This window comes from Protobothrops mucrosquamatus, unplaced genomic scaffold (genome assembly GCF_001527695.2).
Source record: "Protobothrops mucrosquamatus isolate PMUCROS unplaced genomic scaffold, P.Mucros_1.0 scaffold199, whole genome shotgun sequence".
Lineage (NCBI taxonomy): Eukaryota > Metazoa > Chordata > Lepidosauria > Squamata > Viperidae > Protobothrops > Protobothrops mucrosquamatus.
Genome location: NW_015386555.1, coordinates 169,653 through 191,070, shown reverse-complemented (window position 1 = coordinate 191,070; position 21,418 = coordinate 169,653). Strand labels below are relative to the sequence as shown.

The window sequence follows — 21,418 nt, the reverse complement described above, 5'->3', positions numbered from 1 at the left end:
GCTTGGGGCAAATACAGCAGTGCTTGTTCTATGAAACAGTGCCATCTTGTGGTATTCAGGAGACATGCCTTTCCTGTCATGGTGCCTGCCCAATGAAACAAGTCCCTTTGCCCTCCTCCACTCCTCCCCCAAAATTGGATGGCCCTGACTTGTTGGGTTGCAAAAGGCCATCAAAGCCTGGCTTTTCTTTCAGGTGTTATGGCCTGCCTGCTAAAGAAATCCACTATGTGAGTTTTGGGGGCTATGAGTTACTTGCAAAATACCTTGGCTTTTTATATTCCATTTAATTTCATTTTTGTTTTCAATAGTTATTCACTTATGTTAGGCAGCCATGTAAATTTTCTAAATAAATAAATCTGTTCTATAATATAGATGAGAAAATAGAATAGGAATGTTATCATTTTTGACTTAGTAAAATTAGACCGGAGTTCTAGTAAAAGGTTTTTGTTTTGTTTTTTTATAATTTACTAAAATTGGTGACAGTTTTAAGTGTTCTATAATGATGAATTATTTCAAATAAGAAGTGGCCTTTTAAAATATGGAACAGGGAGGTATCTATTTTCTTTATCAACATCACAAAGGCATACAAATTATCTTGCATGCAATACAACCTATAATTTGTAAACAGAATAACACGTTAATGACAGTCTTCACATAATTACATAATTATTAACTTATCCACCTTCAACAGCAATTCTGTAACTTCATAATGTCCATAGGAACATGCATTGTGTAGAGGCACAAGTCCACTATAATAAAGAAAATAAAACGTTGTTTAACTATTGAGAAAAATAATTCTTACTACACTGCACCATATATTTTATCTGCTTTAATATTTTGCTTGGGTTAATGCATTTGGCAAATTGTTTATTTGTAAAGCTTTGCACAGTTCTAATGATTCCTGCCTGCATAAGTGTAGGGGTGGCATTTTTCTAAGGGTTCTTTTGTTTGTTCTCTATTTTGGTCTTATTGTTTGTCTTACTGCTGTGTATACACAGTTACATTTCATTGAAGGACATGTTTTACATATATTCTAAAGGACTATTTCATAGTTTTTATATTTTTATTCCACTCAGAATTTCAGACGTAAAAAACATGAGTAAAATAAGCCAACTTTGATGAACCAGTTTCAAACAAAAATTGGAATAGTGACATACCATCTAAAACCGGAACTTGGAAAAAGCTCAAACTTTCAAATAAACCAGTTAGGTAAAAAATACCTTGCTTTAATCTTACATAAACTATTTAACATGCCTTCCAAGAATATATTAAATTTGAATACTGCAGAAAAAAGTTAAGCTCATTCAAGGACTCAATACTTCCGTAAAAAGTTGACAAATACAACAGAACTTTAAAACTGAGGTTATCCATGCCATTCATAGACAAGAAAAAAGAATACAGCAAATTTACAGATACAACTGAATATTTTAAATCAAATTAATAGAATAGAATCAGTTGGAAGGGATCCGAGAGGTCATCAAATCTGCTGTCATAAATTACAGAGGAGTGATACTTACTATCTAAATATCTTCCCCATATCTGGGCCATAAACAAATGATATATTTTATTTAGCATTTAAATATGGAGAAAAGACTACTATGTGGACAATCCAGATCTTATATGATATAGTGGCAACATGAATACATGCAAAATATATGGTTTACTCCCATGAATTTGCCTAACTATACTATTCCACTTTTACTCAAATCGCTATTTTATTTTCACTGCTAGATTCATCTGAATGGCTCACAGAATATTATTAATTCAAATATACACTGCAATAAAATATGCTAAGATGGAAAGCAAAAACAACAACAAAACAGAGGATAGTGAAGGAAACAGAAATTACAAATATACACAAAATTTTTAAAAAAGCAACCAGATTTAAACGATTTAGGGGGAAGGGAAGAGTTTGGCCTGGCTTCAAAACAGTAACTATGAATCTGTGTAAATGTCATTATAAAAAGGTGCTTTCACCCATATTCCTCTTACATCATATTAGCACTATCAAAACCAAATTATACAATTTTACCTACCCTTTATCTTTTGCATGGACATCAGCACCGTGCTGAAGTAAAAGCTGGACTATACGAACTCTGTTATATCCTGCAGCCAAATGTAATGGGGTAGACTGTAATAAGAAACAGCAATTAAAGAACATAAGCATATTCCAAGTAAACCAAGTTTTCATATTGATATACAATAATTACAAGTAACAATGCCAGCTGAGTTTGTATTATCAAATTACTTAACTCAAATTGCAGTTTTTCATCCTGTATGGCAAAATACTTTTGAAATGGACAGGATTTCTTTTTCTTTTTTTAAAAAAAGGGGGTGGGTAGACTTACCAAAGGCTAGAAGTAACATAATTTTATTTTTTCTTTGTATTTGTTTACTTTTTTTTTCTTAAAAAAAATCTATGTATGATTTTTTTTCTTTGACCATGTATTTTTATTTTTTGGCTTTCACTTTTTTCTGTTTCCCTGTCATTTTGTTTTCAAAACAATACATAAAAATCTGAAGAATAAAATTCTAAGCTCTTAGTACTGAATAACATGAACATTTAAATCCTTTTAAACATTAAAAAAAATGGCGTTTACAATCTTCAGATCAACTAAATATATTTTAAATACGGGAAAAACAGCTTTAAAATACCCTGCTATTTTCTGGCAGCCAATATTTTTCTTGAGGTTTCTCTTTTCTGCTTTTGCCAGGTTTCATAACCAGGCTTTTTACTCCTCTGGATTATCCTACAGAAAGACTAGGGAGAAGATCCCTAAAGAAACTCAATTACAGGGCAATCAAGTCAGACAGTCTTCTGTGCCTGGATTATGGTATTTGTGGCTAATATAAACTTCTCTCTTCGCTGCAATTCAAGACAGAATACTTGGCTATTATACTCTGAAGACGCCTTTTGCCTATTCGGCAAGTACAGTATTGTACTTCTGGCACCGAGACTAAAATAGCTTTCCATCACCAGCATATTGTATAAAAACTCAAGACACCAGGATCACAATATCACTGGGTTTTCCATGTGAGTTCTTCCTCTCTCAGCCTGTACAAAATTATAGAGCTAACATGCCAAGCAATGCCACAGAAACGTGGCTTCAAGAATCTTTTAACAAGAAGCCACAATTTTCAGTATTTCTTCCATTTTAACGCTTTAATGTTTTTGAGGGGGCTAGTCTTTAGTCTTTGCCTCTTGAAAAAAAAAAGCTATACTATGATTTGATTATTAATCATTCTCATAGTTAATGTGGCACACAGTAAATGTGGAATCCATAGAAAGATTTAGCAAAGCCCAGGACACAACCCCCGAAAGCAACAATGATCAATTTTAGATTATATTCAGTTGCCTAAAATGTAAGGCTGCATGTTAACTGAGTAAATGAACTGAAAAATCTTTCAATTATAGTATTAAATATTTAAGCATGAATTAATAAATTATAATTTCAGAAAAGGAATTCTATATCATAGATTTCTGGAGACTTTGGGATCTCAATTGGGCATTATCTTTTGCAGGCACAATTAGGATTAGGGGAAGAGCTACAAAACCCTCTAACATCAAGAATTTTATCCAGTAATAGGGATGGGATTTCGTTCTATTTTTTTTTTTTTTACAAAGCCTCTAAAGTCAACAAAATCACAGATGTTTGTAATATAATGTCCCTAATTAGAACGAGAAATCTGCTTCACACAGCATAGAAAAGTAATAAAATTAATTTCATACACACCATTCAACACTTTCTGCTTTCTGATTGAATGTAATTATCTGGATAAATAACTAATTCAAGGCAACTTTAACATGTAGTGCTAACCACTTTAGAACAGGCATGACAGAGGAAAACTTTCCTTCTTTCTTCCCTTTCTCTTCTCTTCTTTCTTTCTTCTTTTCCCTTCCTTCCCATTTCTCCATCCCTCAATATAGCTGCCCATCTTAAAACAACTCCACATGTCACTGTTACCTCTAGAGCACGGGTGTCAAACTCGCCACATCACCTGACCTGTTGCGACGTATCGCGACTCCTCGTGCATTGCCGGCAATATCTTTTACTGGATATTGTTCAAGTAGAGACAGGAAGAGTCTGATTTAGATTTCTGCACAAAGGATGGGATTGGACACCATCTATGAACTAGACCAGGGGTAGGTAACCTTGGCTCTTTTAGGAGTTGTGGACTTCAGTATGATAAAACCGGTATGATGAAACCGGCCTGCGGTTCAGCAGTTTGACACCCCTGAACTAGAGTCTGGAGCTCAGAAGAGCAGTAGTGAAGTAAAGTAACTGAAGCCCGTAAGACAATAAAAAAAGCACTAAGATCTTCCATCATTCTTCCTGACCTCTTTTGCTGATAACTTTGTCCTCCAGAGGGTGGTAGAAGGCTCAGATCAGTTATCATTAACTAGATAACGGAAGATGGTAGATCAATTAATTGGAAAATCAAAAATGTTGAGAAAACTGATTATGTAATGCCTGAGTTCTTGACTTTAAATTAGACTTGGATATAATCAGCTTTAGCTTTAGAAATACAGATTTAAGTAAATGGAGAGTAATACTAAGGAACATTCTGTTCAAGAAAAAATTAATGGGAAAGATGGACTGGAGTTCCTGTCAAAGGAGCTACTAGAAGCAGAATAACAAATAATTCCCAGAAGAGAAAAACAGAATACTGAACAAGCCAATGTGGCTGCTATAAAAATGTTGGGAAAAATAAAAAAAATTAAAAAAAAAAGATACACTGATGTGACTGGGACTGTAAATAAAACAAATTTAAAAAGATATATATAGAATTTACAAAGAAAAGAAACCAAGACAGGTTAGTTAGAACTGTAAAAATGATTTCAGAAAAACTGATGTTTAAGAATGAGCTAAGGTTGGCAAAGGATCCAAAACGGACTTATTCAATTATGTTCAAAATAAAACAATGAAAACAGTATGCCATATGGTCAGTGAAGGTGGCACAGGCTTAAAAGGTAACAAAGAAAGAGAGAATTAATCCATTTTTGCTCAGTCTTCAAAAATAAGATAGGTATTCTTCCAAATGGAGAGATTAAGTTGAAAGAAATAGGGTCAGGGAATACCATTTATACTGAATGAGTTCAAAGTTTCATGGGCAGATAATTTGCATCATAAGGCACTAGTAAGATTATTGATGATCTGGCTGAATTTCTATCTTTGAAAAATTCTGGAGAACCGGTGTGCCTTTCTTCAAAAATATGATGGTCTAGGCCCGTGGTGGCGAACCTATGGCACGTGTGCCACAGGCAGCACACAGAGCCGTCTCTGGTGGCACGCGAGCCATTGCTGGGCCAAGCTGTTCCCTCCTCCTCTCCGTGCATGCGCAGCTCTCTGCACATGCGCAGTCTGGGAATAGGCAAAAGGCTATAAAAGGAGCAACTTTCAGCGGAAGCAGCATTTACTGCAGACAGTGAGAGAGCGAGCACAAGTTGGAGCGGACAGTGAGCGAGCGAGCACAAGTCGACAGCTCAGTGGCCACACCCACTCAGTGGCCATGCCCATCCGGCACCAGGCGATGGATAAGTGGGTTTTGGGTTGCAGTTTGGGCACTCGGTCTCTAAAAGGTTCGCCACCACTGGTCTAGGCCCAGTCACTCTAATATCAATATATGAGAAGACATACACTGCTGGTTATATTGCCATTTCTGTAGGGACACCTGTTTGCAACTGATCTTGACTCTACTCTCTAAAATCCCAGGGAAGTCTAATTTATTTTATTCACATTACTTATCAGATAACAAACACAATTCTACATCCTTAAATATTGCCAAGTTTTATTATACTGTGTATCCAACCTGTGCCCTTCTGTGACGGCTACAACTGTGGTGTTTTACTATAGTAATCTTTTCTGTTTTTGATCTGTGGCCATAATAAAGTCTTACCTCATCTTGAAAACTTTGCATTCAGTGTGGATTTTTCCAGAACAAATCAGTACTAATATTGTACTCTGTGTGTGTGTGTGTGTGTGTGTGTGTGTGTATACTGAGTTCGGTATACAATTTTACATACTCCATAACATTGTTAACAGACTAATAAAGCATGAGCTAAAAATATGACATTTAATTGAATATATCTGAAAACTGAGTTCAAAGATTGCTCATCAACAGTATCACGTTGATGAGATATTGAGTATAGTGTGTCATGATTCAGTCCTCAGCCCAATACTCTCTAACATGTTTATTGACTTTCATGATGAAGTAGAAATGGCATATGTCACATCTGGAACCAAACCCCAGAAAATAAAGCAAAACAAAACAATGTTGATGGGTCAGAGAAAATAAAAGAATTACATTTAATGAAGGAAAATGTGGGGATTCTTCGTTTCTAAGGACTGGAAACACCACAGCATAAAAAGTAACTACAAAATGCTTTATTGTAGCACACATCTTTTCTATTAATAGGCTTTTGCTCTAGGTTAACTCACCCCTCCACTTTTGCAAATTGATGTGCCAGATATATAAGCCTTTTAGTTCTTGTAACAAATTAAAATCTTAAAGTTGTAAGCTGGCCTCCCTCCATTCTTCAAATACTTGAAGGGATGCTACATAGAAGAAAACCAAAACCTGTTCTATACTGTCCCAAAATGTGGGACATGAAAGAAATCAATCAATTTATAGGAACATGGATTTCACTTGATTGTTAAGGGGAAAAAAACAATAAAAGAGGGTTGATACTCCACCCACCCACCCACAAAGGGTAATCTGAAACTATCTTTTACTGGATATTGTTCAAGTAGAGACTGGAAGAGTCTGATTTAGATTTCTGCACAAAGGATGGGATTGGACACCATCTATGAACTAGACCAGGGGTAGGTAACCTTAGCTCTTTTAGGAGTTGTGGACTTCAACTCCCAGAATTCCTGAGCCAGCACAGCTGGCTCAGGAATTCTGGGAGTTGAAGTCCACGTCATAAAAGAGCCAAGGTTGCCTATCCCTGAACTAAACTGTTCATTCCAATTCTATATACCATGATGAAGAAATCTAAATATGTAGATTTTTTTTAAAAAAATTAGAGAATGTAACTTTTCAATCTGAAACATATGAAAGTAGGAAATTAGTGCAAATGACAACAATTGAAAAATACATGCCCCTCAACAGGTGTGATCAAGTAATCCATGCAAATGATTTACAACATCCAGTGTGATAGATATAGATTGCAATAGGCTCAAATCTACCCTAAATAAAGAAAGCTCACTGGGTGACTTTGGGATAATTATTCAGCCCAACTTACCATACCAATGGAGGAAAGACAGAATATAAATCTAACAGAATAACCATCTGTTACAGCAACTCAGTTTGAATACTGAGATTACTGAAAGATTAAAATAAAATTTCAGACAGGACCACTGAGAAACAAAAGGTACATTAGGGAGCAATTCCTCTGAGTAAACTGATTCCACAAGTATACTCAGGAGACATCAGGATACATTCATCTAGAAAATAAAAAACAGAGGAAAAATGTAGGAGCAATAAATAAATTTGTGGACTTAACTGGCTGGCCATTTGAATTGTAATTCAACTACTAGAGCAGGGGTGTCAAACTCCCAATGTCACGTGACGTGTCGCGCCTTTCCCCCCCATTGCCGGAGCTGGGGTAGGTGTGGTTTCGGCATGACGCATCCAGCCTGCGGGCTGGCAGTTTGACATCCCTGTACTAGAGAATGACTACACTCTACAGACTGTAGACTGTACTTTAGTTAAGAGTATGGTGCATGCAAATTCAACTTTTCCAATGTAAAACAACACAACCAAATTATCACAGATTATAGTCTAAAACATCTCAAGAACACTAGCTTGAGTATAGTATGCTATTAACAACAATGGTAAAAAAAAGAAAATCTGTTTCTTCAGAAAAATTGCATCAGGACAAGATAACTGTGAGAGCTGCTGAACAACTTTTCTCCAACTTTCAAAAACTAAAAAAAAAACTATTCATGGAAGCGGAAGCTTTGACTGAAAGAACAGGTATTTTACCTGTTTACATTGCCCACTCAGACATATTTCTCCAAATCTCCAAGCAGCTTTTGTGGAGAAGTAGGGAGAATAAGCAAAAAAACAAACAAAAAAACAGCCTTCCCCTCTATTCACCTATTAGTAATTGGGACTCAAACAATAATGAACACAAAATTAAGGAATCACAATTGAAACAGAATTGCCTTAACAAAAAGAGAAAACTTAGTAAGTATTTTACTGGGAAGTTGCCAGTAACAAGTTATACAAATTGTTATTTTAGAAATAACTGGTATAAATTAGCAAGTTTTCTACTTTGCAGATGAGACTTGAAATACCACAATGAATGAATGAAAGAAAACAAGTCATTTTTTCCTGCCTGAATTAAAAGGCCCTTTATGTATAACATTTATATCTTGTTTTTCTTCCAGTTTTTCTCCAGCTATATAATCTAGGAATCTTGAGATACTATATAGTAACTGGCTCAAGGATCATTCAGAATGTTACATGGTTGATTGGAAATTTGAATCAGGACTAGGATCACTACATCATCTTATTTCTTTCATGACTAAAATAAGGACTATTTTACAGGGTTCTTGAATCTCCCGCAGCAAAACATTTTCCAGCTAAGTATAACATGATCCGCTAAGAATGTCTGGAATGGGCCCCCTCTTTTGCTTTCCTGAAAAATTAAGTTTTACAATTTATATGCAAACAGTGTTTTGTATATTAAATTTCTCTTTGCATTCTCATCAGTTATCATATCTGAATTATGACTTTTAACCTGCATGTGACTATAATTAGTCACAGATCAGGACTGGTGAATCCCAGGTTCTTATTTCCAATATTTCTTACTTGTCCTTTGATATCTGGGTACAATTAGAAAAGACAATCAGAGAACTAAATATGAAACACTCCAAAGCCATTGTGATCCTATTGGAAGACTTTAATGCTAGAGTGGGTGTGAGTTTGCTTGATAATGTCCACTTGGGCATCATACCTGAGGACTATTTATCAGCTGGCCTACCCTTGCACTCCAGAGAATATGGTGAGTTCTAAACTGACCTCCTTGACTTATATATGCGATCTTCATATCCTGGGAGGCAGTTGCTTCATATATCCTTTACTTTCCATACTGGAAATGTTAGGATTACATTGTGTCTGAACAGACAAATCCGACTTATTTTTAAACATTGGAGTTTATATGAGGGAGGAGAGTAACCATCAATTAATTGCAGTACCTTTTATGGCAGTTCTGATATAAGATTGCCTGTATCACACAATAAAAGGCTACTTGCCCACCTGAAGTGAGACAAAAAAGGAGGCTCAAAGGCAAATGTCAATTCTATGAACTCTGAGAGGGCCCAGTCTTGAGTGAAAATAGTGTTACAACTATTCAAGGTCCAAATGCAATTTTTACTGGGTATGCCAATGTTAAGAAAAAAATAATCAAAAAATTGCCTGCTAGGAACTGACAGCCCACAAGATCTAAATGGTTCGTCCTTGATTGCTCTTGGTCAAAAAACACCTCTAAAAGCAGTTATGTGTTTGGTTCAAAGAAACCTTACACCAAGCAATCATGCCAAGATGTTAAACCCAAGACACAACTACAAGAAGTAGCCACTAAGAAGACCCACTGCACAACCACAGTGCGGTTGTACAGTGTGGTCAGCAAGGGGGTTCAACTCAGTCGTATTTTGGAACATCATATCTGGCATGCTGAAGGGGTGTAATACAGTTAATATCCCTATCTCAGCTATAATTTGGCAGGATTTTTATACTAATTTATTTGCCAGGATCATAAAAAAAAAGATTACTGAGTTTTTGATCTCTGATAATCTTCCTCCTCAGCCACCAGTATGAGTGACAGAAATTAAACACATTTACTGAAGTCTAATAAGACACCTGGTGAAAATTTGCTATCCCCAGAACTCTTTAGGACTCATACTGACTGGTGGACTCCACTGCTGGCAGGCTGTTTACGTATATAGACAACACTGACCTCATTCCAGGAGGCTGGATACTATCTACCATATTTCCCATATATACAAAAGGAGACAAGGAAGACTTCCAAAATTACACATCCATGAGCCTTATAGATATAACAGCTAAGATGTATGCAAGTTATCTCTTGAAGAAAATAGAGGATTGGGCAAAGAATGTATTAGTGGAAGACCAGGCTAGATTCAGATCTGGATATTCCACAATAGACAACTGCTTTGTTCTGCACCATCTGCAGCATTTGCTTAACAGCCACTATAAAAAAACTTGACAACTCGGCATGGTCATATGGTGACCTGCTTAACAACCACCATGACATAATCCCAGGATTAATTACAGTTGTAAATCAAAGATTACCTGTATTCTTTTATCTTTATCCTATTTTACTTACCATATATTAGTCTATTTTATTTCACCCCAGGCTATTTCATCATATCATACCTTATCTCATGTTATTATATTTTAATGTGGCTGATGCTCATGCTTTGATATGGTAAACTAATCAGTAAAGTGTACTACTACTAGTATTTGTCTGAAATGGTATAGGGTCTCCTGCTTGATCAGGGGGTTAGACCAGAAGACCTCCAAGGTCCATCTCAACTCTGTTATTCTGTTACTCTTCCAATCCTGAAATTCACTGAGTCATCACAGATTGAAAGACAAAACTGTACTAAAAAACTCAGCACTGAAATGGGACTGGGAAGAGTGGCGAGGATTATTTGTATGGTAGAAGAATCATGTCCGTTGCCTTACATTTTTTTCAAATTATGTGTATGTGTACGCACAGTATGTCCTTATGTCCATGTGTAATCTTATTCTAGTTTTCCAAGTGCGTAAATTAATGCAACACAAATAAAAATAGTATATCTTCATTGGAGGAGACATGGAAGTTATGATGTTCAGAAAACAATAGAGTATTATATATTTTCCTCATATTTCAGGAGCATCCTTCATAAGGTATGCAGAAAATATTACAATTAAGATAAATTGTATGTTTACAACATGGAAAAAGGGGAAGGCCATTCAAGTAAAATCACAATAGTTAGCATTGTTCTTCACATGCTAGAAATACCTTGAAACGGAATTAATTAGCATCAGATAATGGAGGAAAGATGAAATAGTTGCCCCTTCCCAAGGAATACTTAAAAAAAAGCAATGAAGAATTTTTGAATTGAGATCCACTCGAATAACTCTGCCCCTCTGCCGAAAGTAAGCAGAGGTTTTGGCTCTAAACTGGGGTGGCACATCCCCTATGGTCTTTCCTACTAAGGGGTTTACATTATTAAGTATATTCACCATGAAAAGAACAATCATTTGTGCATCAAGCTACTTTAATTTTCTAATTTCTAGTACTGTGCAGTAATATGAGAAAAATTCTTTTCGGAAATGTAAAGCAAGTAGACAAATTAATGCAGAGATGTTGCAGTTTACTTTCTGTAAACTCCATCTTGCACCATAAACACTTTAAGGATTGGAAGACATCTTGGAAATAGTAGGGGAGGGGGGAATCTAGTTTAGTGGCCAAGAAAGTTTCAAATAACAAACCCATGTTTAATTATATCACTTGAGACTACATATAAGACTATGCATAATTTAACACACCAATATAACTCATACAATCAATGCTTCTGGCACAGAATTCTAGGTATCAAGGAGGAGGCCTCTAGGCTTGTTGCCACCTGATATACCAGACTTCTATATATACAGATTCACTCTGTAGGGGAGAGGGAGAGAAAACATTTATATATGATTGTCATTTAAGTGATAAGCTGTGAAAATCAAGCCAGAAGTCTAAGAAAAATCCCTCATATATATAACAAATCCTGATGATTTGTCTTGTAAAATTCTTTTGTTTTGAAATAAATAAAAAGTAAATTGGCAGAAGGTGGCAGTTCTTGAGATATCTTTTATAATATAGATGAAGAATAGCAATAAAACTTGGAAGAATTAATTGGTTTATCAGTGAAGACAAGATAACCTTGGGTAAGAAGTAAGAAAAAACTCAAAGAACTTGAATGGAGTGAAATTGTTTTTAAAATATTAAATGTGGTTCCATTGTGGACCATAAACAACTTGATTTTATGTCAACCAGAAAGATTTCTTGAGATAGTTAGTCTCTCTATGATTTTCTTTTTTTAAAAGATGCAGTATTTTAAGTTATTTAGTCTGGTAACAATTTGAAAGTTTATTTTTTCTTTATTGTGGTGCCCAAAAGTTAACACTTTGTGTATCACCTGCTTCTTGTTGAACTGAATCATTCCCTACATTTATTATTTTAGTAATTTCCAGTATAGTCTTTTAAAGGGTATCTTTAATCTTTGCTTTTCGCATGTTGTATTAGAAAATGTGAGAGATATTCAATGTTGGACCCCAATGATTACAGGTAGTCCTCAGGTTAAGAAAGTCCAACTTATGGAACTTATGCACAACCCACACTTACAAACAGGCAGTCTCTTAATAAAAATAGTAGATTGCATTCTCTTTCCTTCAGCCAACAAACCACGAAGCTACACAACGTTTTCATAAACTCCTGACATCACCACAGCAATTGTGTTTAGAACAATTCCCTTAACTGTATATTTCTTCAATAAATGCAACCTCACTCTTATAATAGAATGAGTAGACTATGTATGAACATTCATTACAAATGCTCATGTATATAGCAAAAGAGTACTCCTTGACAAAACATAGGTCAAACGTTATGCAGATAGAATTAAATGAGCAAATCCAAGACCTGCATGGACAATATGTTTTTAAGCAACAGAAAGACACAATCAGCTTTAATTTTAGTAATCTAAGAAATAAAATCCAACTGTTGCCCTCATAATAATAATTTAAAAAGTCAAATTAGCAATCATTAGCTAACATATCAGATCAGTAGAACTGTCATTATGGGACATGGCAACTCACCTTATTGTTCCAGTGATGTACTATAGATTGTTAAAAGTTCTTAAGAATAACTGTTTAACCTATTAATTGAACCTTTTAATTAATCTATTAAATCCATTAATTAATTTTTAACCTATTTCTGTTCGCTGGCATTTTAGACCTATTTATATTCTGCTACAGCTTCACTTTTTAAACAATCTAACACCTAAACACTTCCCTCATTTAAATACTGTGCATTTCAGAACATTGCTGAACAATTAATAGTGTCCTATTAATTAGTTATTAGTTATTGATTACTGAACAGTTAATACTGTCCTGGATTAAGTGCTGCTTTGGATCTCATTTAGCAATTATTAACATACGCAAAAGCCAAGGGCCTCCAGATATCAGCAATATACAGTAGCAACTGGTCCTGTAGCAATTGATACCACATAAGCAAATCTGAAAAAGCTGAACTCTTGTTCACTCCTTTCTATTTCTGCTGCTCTGACTGCTGTCAAAATTCCGGGCCCGTAGCTGCTACTCTGCTGGAGGAAGAATAAAAGATGGTGGTGGTAGGCAGGGTAGGTGAGCAAAATGGGCTGTGGCAGGCTTGAGAGACTAAGGAGTGTGGGGGCCACTTTGTACAGAGGCAATCACTGTGACAACCAAAAATGAGCCAGATAATAGAATGGAGAATTGGTTTGTCAAGGCAGACCAAAAATATGGGGTAACTAAAATGCCCAGGGGTTGAACCACACAGTTTCAAAACTCATGATTTGAGCATTAATTCAACTGATGGTTGTTCTAATGTAAATAAAACTAAGATAACTAATCAGCTATTTTAGAGGAAGAAGTACAAAGTCTAACACTGGCTAAGTGTCAATTACTTAGTTCTGCTTCATTTAACAGGATATACATACACCATATATACATACCATAATTAAATCAATCATACTTAATGTAAATGAGCATAATGTAAGAGCTATAAATACTGAATTATGGAAAAGTGTGTTTAGGCTATGAATTGCATCCAAAATATTCTTTTAAATCTTCACTGCACTGAATTACTAATCAAATTCTTTGAACAATTTAAATCTCAAACAGTCTGCTGGCAGCATAGGAGCCACAATCTGTCCCAAATTATATCTCTCATGTGCTTCCCCAAAATTACCTAGGGACATTTCAGTCACAGAAGCTGAAGTACCTGATTACCCATTTCAGACAGTTATTAAGAATGGATGGATACTAAGAATCACTAACAGACAAAATAACCATGCTGTGTGAACCCAGGTAAACTATGAGACTAGAATCTATTACATCAGATTATAATAATACACAAATTAATGAAACATCTAATTAGAATTCTGAATGTATAACTTCTTCCTTTACTTACTTCATACCGATTAATATACTTTAATTCCCCATTATGTAAAGCTGCAGTTAGACAATTAAGTGAGACTATAAAAATTTGGAATGAATATCCAACAAGATTAATGAAATTGATCTGAAATTGGCTATAACAAGCTAGAGTACAGAAACCCTATTTGTCACAGCCAGAACACTCACACAGAGAAAACTGTTCATTTTCAGTTATTAACAAAACGCAAACTCACAATTTATATTTATTAATGAACATTCTAAAGCACAATGCCGGGCTGTTATTTAAAATGCAGTCAGTCAACTGCATGTACCTCTTTCAAGCTGTCAATATTGTACACATCATTCAATCTTATGTGATGAGACCCAAATTACAATCCACAAACCCGGGTGGTTATCAAATGTTTAAATTGATAAGATATGCTGACCAGCTGCCAAAAAATTACAACAGATTTATATTTACAGAGACTTACTTTTCGCCCATCACTTGCATGGCAATTCACATTTAAAGGTGTCAACAAAGCCATTAGTTTTTCTTCATTGCCACTCCTGCAAAGAAGAAATGGAAGGGAGAGGAAGTCCCTTACAGAACATATGAAATGGAGTTTCACATTAACATCATGTTCACAATCCACCTTGTGTGCATTTTAACTTAGAAAAAAATTGCTTCAATTATTTCCTTTAAATATATGCCTATATAAACATATATGATAGAATAATTTACCATATTTTAAATATAATAAATATACATTTCCCAAATTGTTGCAATCTTCCTCAAGCCACTATAAATAGCTTTCAGCCTCTCGCTCAAGCTTTTCTATAACATAGATGTAAATGAAGAATCCATAAGGTAGAGGATTAAAAAAAAATATCCTAACATAAAATTTCTCATTAAAAATGCTTTTTAAACAATAGAATTTGAAATGCATTCTGTCTAAATTTGACTGTAAGTGTATTGTAGAATTACAAGCAACTATTTAGCTTTCTGCAAGTAGTTAAATCCAAAAGACTCATGTTAACTGCTTATCTGCCCAATTTTATAAAAAGATAATGACAACATGACAGATCATAAAAACCCATTTTCACCCTGATTTCTCCCACCTCTCTTCAAAAACAATACATTTGTATTCTGAACAGCACTTACCTAGCAGCTTCCAAGAGTTCGTCCTTCTTGTATTCACCTAAATGATTGCAAAATATCATGCTGTTAGCATTTGGCAGAAGACAGATGAAGAAATGCAGCAGGAAGCAAATACAGAATTAAACAGAGAACAGGAGGGGGGGGCAACAAGCAAGCCCACACCCCGCTGGGTGATGGAGCTGTGACGTTAGTCAGCTTGTGAAGGCAGCATCACCAGTGCCTTGGAGACGGGCAGCAAATTGACGCAGCTTCTTATCCAATCCTCAGATGAAATGGCTTTCTTCAGACAACCAATGAATGCTGAACCTCTGTCCAGAAACAATCCCTCTGATACCAGCATGGCAGCTGAGTACAGTGTCTCCTCCCCCATTTTTCCTATTCAATCTCTTAGCACACTAGTATAGCATAAAGGCACCGACACACCCCAAGACTTTTTTTTAAAGGTACATATAATAACCATTTGTAGCCTCAAAATTATCTTGCAATAGATTTATTTCAGAGGTTATTAAAACTGTGTCCAAAGTAAATGTTTGTTACCTTAAGAGAACTAGTGAACCATAATAAAACATGTGGGCAAGACAAAAGTATTCTGACAATAGCATTTTAAAATCATCCATTAAAATGGTTGTCTGTTTTCATATCTTCTGGAAAGAATTAAAAAAATTCATAGTCTGAAATTTAGCTCTATCTCACCACCACGTCACCCACTAAATATCTTTAGTATACTGCCTTTGAAAGTTTTAATATTTTAGTCTTTGAAATCTTTATAAAAATTGTAGTAGATAATTTTGCATTCTATCTAATGGTAAGACATTTCAGAGTAAAAGTTTATGAATTCAAAGAAACAGAATAGTGTTAATAATGGCAACCTGTCTCCAAGAAAGAAATATTAAATGCAGGTGGATTACTCCATTTCTTTTGTGAGTCTTTATGAATGGCAAAGCTTTTATATTCTCCACAGAAGATGCTAAGAAAATGCTTGAGTTGTGAACTACTACAGAACAAGAAAAAAAGGATACAGACAGACAGAAGACCAAAACTGGATCAGAAATTTTTTCTACCCATACATTTAATTAATCGCTGACTTCATGGATCAAATTAATAAATTTTTCAACAAAGATTAAGAGATTGAATAGCCCATTCAAAAGAGAAGAAAAAATGAGAATGCAGACAATATAGGTATTTATGAAATACAATTTTTAAAAGATCATATTAATGTGTTAGAATGTAAATATCAGGTCAAAATCATGTGGTTTCTGGAGGGAACAACAGAGTATTAATATATATTAGGAACTTATCATGGAGCACAAAATTCCAGATGAAACAGAAATATTTTTATTACTAAGGTTTCAAACTGAACAATGGAAATTACAATTGCTTCAATTTATGCTTTAAAAGATAACTAGAGAATATCTTGTGATTTTTTTTCAATTACGTCTTGAAATTGCAAGATATTTTTTGAGTCTTGGAAACATTAACAGGATTCTTCACGGAAATGTCTTTCATACCAAAAGAGTTCTGCAAATTGCCAAAAATATCATAGATTCTATGTCATTACTTTCTTCCTTAGATGTTTAAAGACATAAGTACCCTTTAGAGAAAAATATACATATTGTTCCCCTTCTCTTAACATTAATTCAAGGATAGATATGCACTGGATATTTAATTCGCTATTACTTAAATGTAAAGAAGTTGCAACACTTAATTCCAAATGTAATATTGCACCAAAGAATCACTGACTTGAAAAAGTAGAATTGAATGTCCTATTATTATTACAAAAAGCTATCAAATTGAAGTGTTAACCTTAATTAAAGAGCATCTTCCAAACAAACTATTCACAGTATGGGAATCTAGTAAAGCAGACATGTCAAACACAAGGCCCGGGGGCCGGATGCGGCCTGCGAAGTGGTTTCATGTGGCCCGCGAAGCCATCCTGGAAACAGTGAGGGAACGGCCCCTGCTGCCTTGGCCCTGGCCCAGGCCAGCCGGGAGCCAATGTACAATTTTGTGGTGGCCATCTATGCTGAAACGCATTCAGTCTTAGCTCCACAAGGCCGTCTGGAAACAGCAAGGAACCAGCCCCTGCCGCATCGGCCCCACCCCCTGGGTGCATGCTGGGGAGGTGTCACCCTTTGTGAGGAATGAAAAAATGCACCATTGCCTGGAAGTGGCCAGCAAATGGCCCTCGCCTACTTCACATATCCGGCTTGATGGGCTCTGGGGGAGGGGTTCCGGCAGGCAACTGGGTGCTCTCCTCACAGCGCCGAGAGGCTGAGCCGGGTGGCGCAAATCCCAAAAGAAACGCGAGGCCGCCCAGCTCCCAGCCTGCCCGGTTTCAGCAGGCAGCGGGGCGCTCTCCTCACAGTGCCAAGAGCTGAGCCGGGTGGCACGAATCTGATGAGAAGTGCAATGCTGCCTAGCCCCCAGCCTGCCCAGTTTCAGCAGGCAGCAAGGTGCAAAGCTGGCGAGCTTCGCACCGCCTGGCTCAGCCTCTCGGCGCTGTGAGATTGCCTCGCTGCCTGCCGAAACCGGGCAGGCTGGGGGCTGGATGGCATTGCGCAGGTAACGTTGACTCGCACGCTGCTCATGGCATCCCCTCCCCCAGAGCCCATCAAGCCAGATATGTAAAGTAGGTGAGGGCCATGTGCTGGCCACTTCCAGGCGATGGTGCATTTCTTCATTCCTCACAAAGGGTGACACCTCCCCAGCTGCATTTCTTGCCTGTTTTTCTCCCTCCCTCATCTCAAATATTTCCCCACCACTCTGTACTTAGGAAGGAAGGAAAGAAGGAGAGGGAGGGTCTGAGGGAAGTCCTGCCCTGCTGCCCTTTCACCATCCCCTTGCCCCCTCCTCCTGGCCTATCCCGGGGGTCTCCCATCCTATTGCTAAGGAAGCTTTGGATACAAAGCCGGAGAGGGAATGGGCCTCCCTCTGACTTTGCCCTCGTACCCATCATGAGCAACCTGGGTAAGGAGACCAAACACAGCAGCATCAGCCTTGAGGAGGAGGTAAGTGCAGCTGAGCGCCCCCTTGGGGAAGTGGGGCTGGGCTTGGTGCTGCGGGTGCTCGAGGGCCAGGCTGGGCATTTGATATCTGCTGTCCAGGGCTCCCGGCAGCCCGCACCACCATCAAGCCCCCCCCCCGCATGGCCTGAGAGGAACAGTGAGGCTCCTCCAGTGGACCATGCCTTGGCACTTGCCCTGGTCCCACCCCCTTCTGCCAGAGACCCTCAGATCTGTCCCACTCCTGCCCAGGCTCCCAGAGGCACCCTTGATGCAAATGATGTAGAGCTGGCCACGCCCACCCAGTAGGCCACACCCACTCCATCCACGCCCACCCAGGCCACGTCCACCCTAGCCACACCCACCATGCCCCCCGAGGGCAACCACAATGCTGATGCAATGAAATTGAGTTTGACACCCCTGTAGTAAAGCATTTCTGAGAGATTATTTATTTCTTTGGCATTAAATAGAAAGGAAAACTTCAGAGAGCATTCTAGTCAGTTAAAGAATGTCGCCATCTTTTATTCTTTATTTTACTGGCCTCTTGTTTGTTTTGCTTTATGATGTACTTCTCTTATATTTGTTTTATGGAAATGGATGGATGGATAGACAAATGTTTCAAAACTATCAAAATCAATACAAAACAGAAACCAATACTTGATATTATACAAAAGATTAAAATGATTTATAAACCGCTGGAAGCAAATAAGTTACAAAAAAGTGAATTTCAATAAAGATTTCAAAAAAACTGTTGTTTTACGAAATGATAAAAAGATCTATTACTTCGCTATAGGATAGTAGCAATCTATTTGAACTACTGATGAGATGATACAGCATTGTATTAAATTTAATTCTCAAATATATGAAAAACCAACATAAAGTTTGAAAGAGATTACACAGTACTCAGATGCTGATTATGAAATGTACACATCATCAAAAGGAATCACTTAACAAGGCTACAGTATTACAGAAAAAGAAACACAAAGGAAGCAATGCTCTCCAGGACCAGATGCATTTCCACTGCATTTTTGTGCAGTGAAAAATTTTAAAATGAAGTTTTAACCATTAACTAGGGTTCTTCTTCTTCCATATATAGATCAAACTTTAAACTGCCAAAATGAAGCCACATGCTTGGCTCTGTCACTGGCCAAAAATAAGTCATTATCGGTACATGTTTCTGGAAGTAGATGACATACCAGCAGATGGGGCAGGGCTCTGTGTATCCCCATATTCACATAGCATGTTGTTATCCACTAAGAGCCTCCACTTGAGCATATCAATTTTACACTTAGGCACTCCAACTCAACCTATTCAGGGTCCTCCAAGTAGTACAAGGGAGGTCAAATCCTTCAGCCATATCCTCCTTTAATATTATTCCTTGCTCAATAGTCTCCTTCCTCCATCTTTTAATGTGATTTTGTTTTGTGTACTCTCAAAAATGTTTGTTCTTGCTATAAAGCTGTTCCTAGATCGAGGGCTTGGAGGATATGTCCATTAAAAGGATGTCAAGGATCATTCTCTTACTTAGTTCTCTTGGCATTTGCTGCTACTTCTCGCCTGATCTTAGGTGGGGCAATGCCAGCAAGAGGATATATTTTCTCAATTGGAGTAGGTTTGAGACAACCTGTCACTAAGCATATTGCTTCATTGAGGGCGATATCAACTTGTTTCATGTGTGCAGATGCGCCCCACACTGAAGCAGCGTACTCTGCTGCAGAGACATTCAAGGCCAAAGCTGATGTGTGCAACATAGATGGTTGAACTCCCCGTGTGTAGTTTATCAATTTCCTGATGATATTGTTCTTCGAGCTGACTTTAGCCTTAGTGTTACTTAGAGATAGGTTGATCATTTGTATATATGTTATACAATATTGGAGACAATACACTTCCTTGTGGCCAACTGTTATTCTGCATCATCCATCTACTGGGGTTGGACTAGGTATCTTCCAAGATCCCTTCCAACTCTGTTACTGTTAACTATTACTATTACTGTTGTCATTCAGGGTCACAGAAAATTTCCAGTTTTGGAGGAAGCTGCCAATGACCCTGGTAAGCTTATTATCTCCAGTGATATTATTTTACTTGTGTAGCAATACTCCATATTGTCATATGCTGCAGGTAGGTTGATGAAAACCATTCCAGGCTTTCATCAACTAGGGTAATGAACAAAGTGTAACAACATCAAGCACTCTTTCCTTCATTGCAGGAGGCCACAATTCCATAGTCCAAAGAGCAGCACCTTGCTCTTAATGTATGACTTAACATATTCTTCTTCTAAATAATAAATGCAAATGACATGTGTTGGAATATTCATGAGCAGGAAGAGTCATGTGGTAACTCAGTCAGCCAATGTGAAGAAAGTGCTACTGAGTCTGTGCAAAAGTCTGTGCAAAAAAGGTTATTGAGTTAGAAGCTGGGATTCAGGTCTCAGGTCTGTCTCTGCTGTAAGAAGTCTTCATTTATGCTATGTTGATATGAAGAAGAATATATGGTATTGTAAATATTTTTATATGAATATAAAGAGTTTATTTGAATCAGCTAAATGCAGTCAACTGTGAGAGCTTCTGATTTATTTTTACCAACAGAGAAATTAAATTTCTCTAACAGGTTATAGGCCCAGAGCTTACTAAGGACTGCATTGTAATTTAAAGCTGGAAGAAATTGCCTATGTTTAGAAAAGTATAAGAACAAGGCAGAATTAGCAGAATGGCTGCAATGGAATTTAAGGAAAGCTCTGTGCCTCGTTTAGGGCAAAAGAATTACATTATCTGGGCAGCAAAAATGGAATGTTTGCTGAAAGCAAAAGAGCTGTGGTATATTGTAGAAAATCCTCCACAAGTATTTGCAGCTGTTGATCAGAACAGCCATGATCAAGCCATGGCTTATCTCATCTTGAATTTAGATGATGAACAGTTTCTAAATGTTGCAAATTTAAAGACTGCAAAGGAAATTTGGCTGAAGTTGAGAGCTGTGCACGTGAATGTTTCTGCATGCAATATAGTGCAATTGTCAAGAAAACTTTACAGAGCCTGTTTGCAACCAGGTGAATCTGTGGAACAGC

The 21,418-nt window shown here is 37.0% G+C and overlaps 1 protein-coding gene across 1 annotated transcript in view; it reads right to left on the bottom strand.

Annotated features, from left to right (window-relative positions):
* Positions 1–21,418, bottom strand: part of TNKS (tankyrase) — an 87,776-nt gene that overhangs the window by 32,027 nt on the left and 34,331 nt on the right. Inside the window, exons 4-7 of the mRNA XM_015813837.2 lie at positions 15,359–15,395; positions 14,688–14,763; positions 2,037–2,131; positions 683–749 (exon numbers count right to left, since the gene is read on the bottom strand). Coding sequence (XP_015669323.2) covers positions 683–749; positions 2,037–2,131; positions 14,688–14,763; positions 15,359–15,395 — 275 coding nt within the window. The remainder of the gene's footprint in view (positions 1–682; positions 750–2,036; positions 2,132–14,687; positions 14,764–15,358; positions 15,396–21,418) is intronic.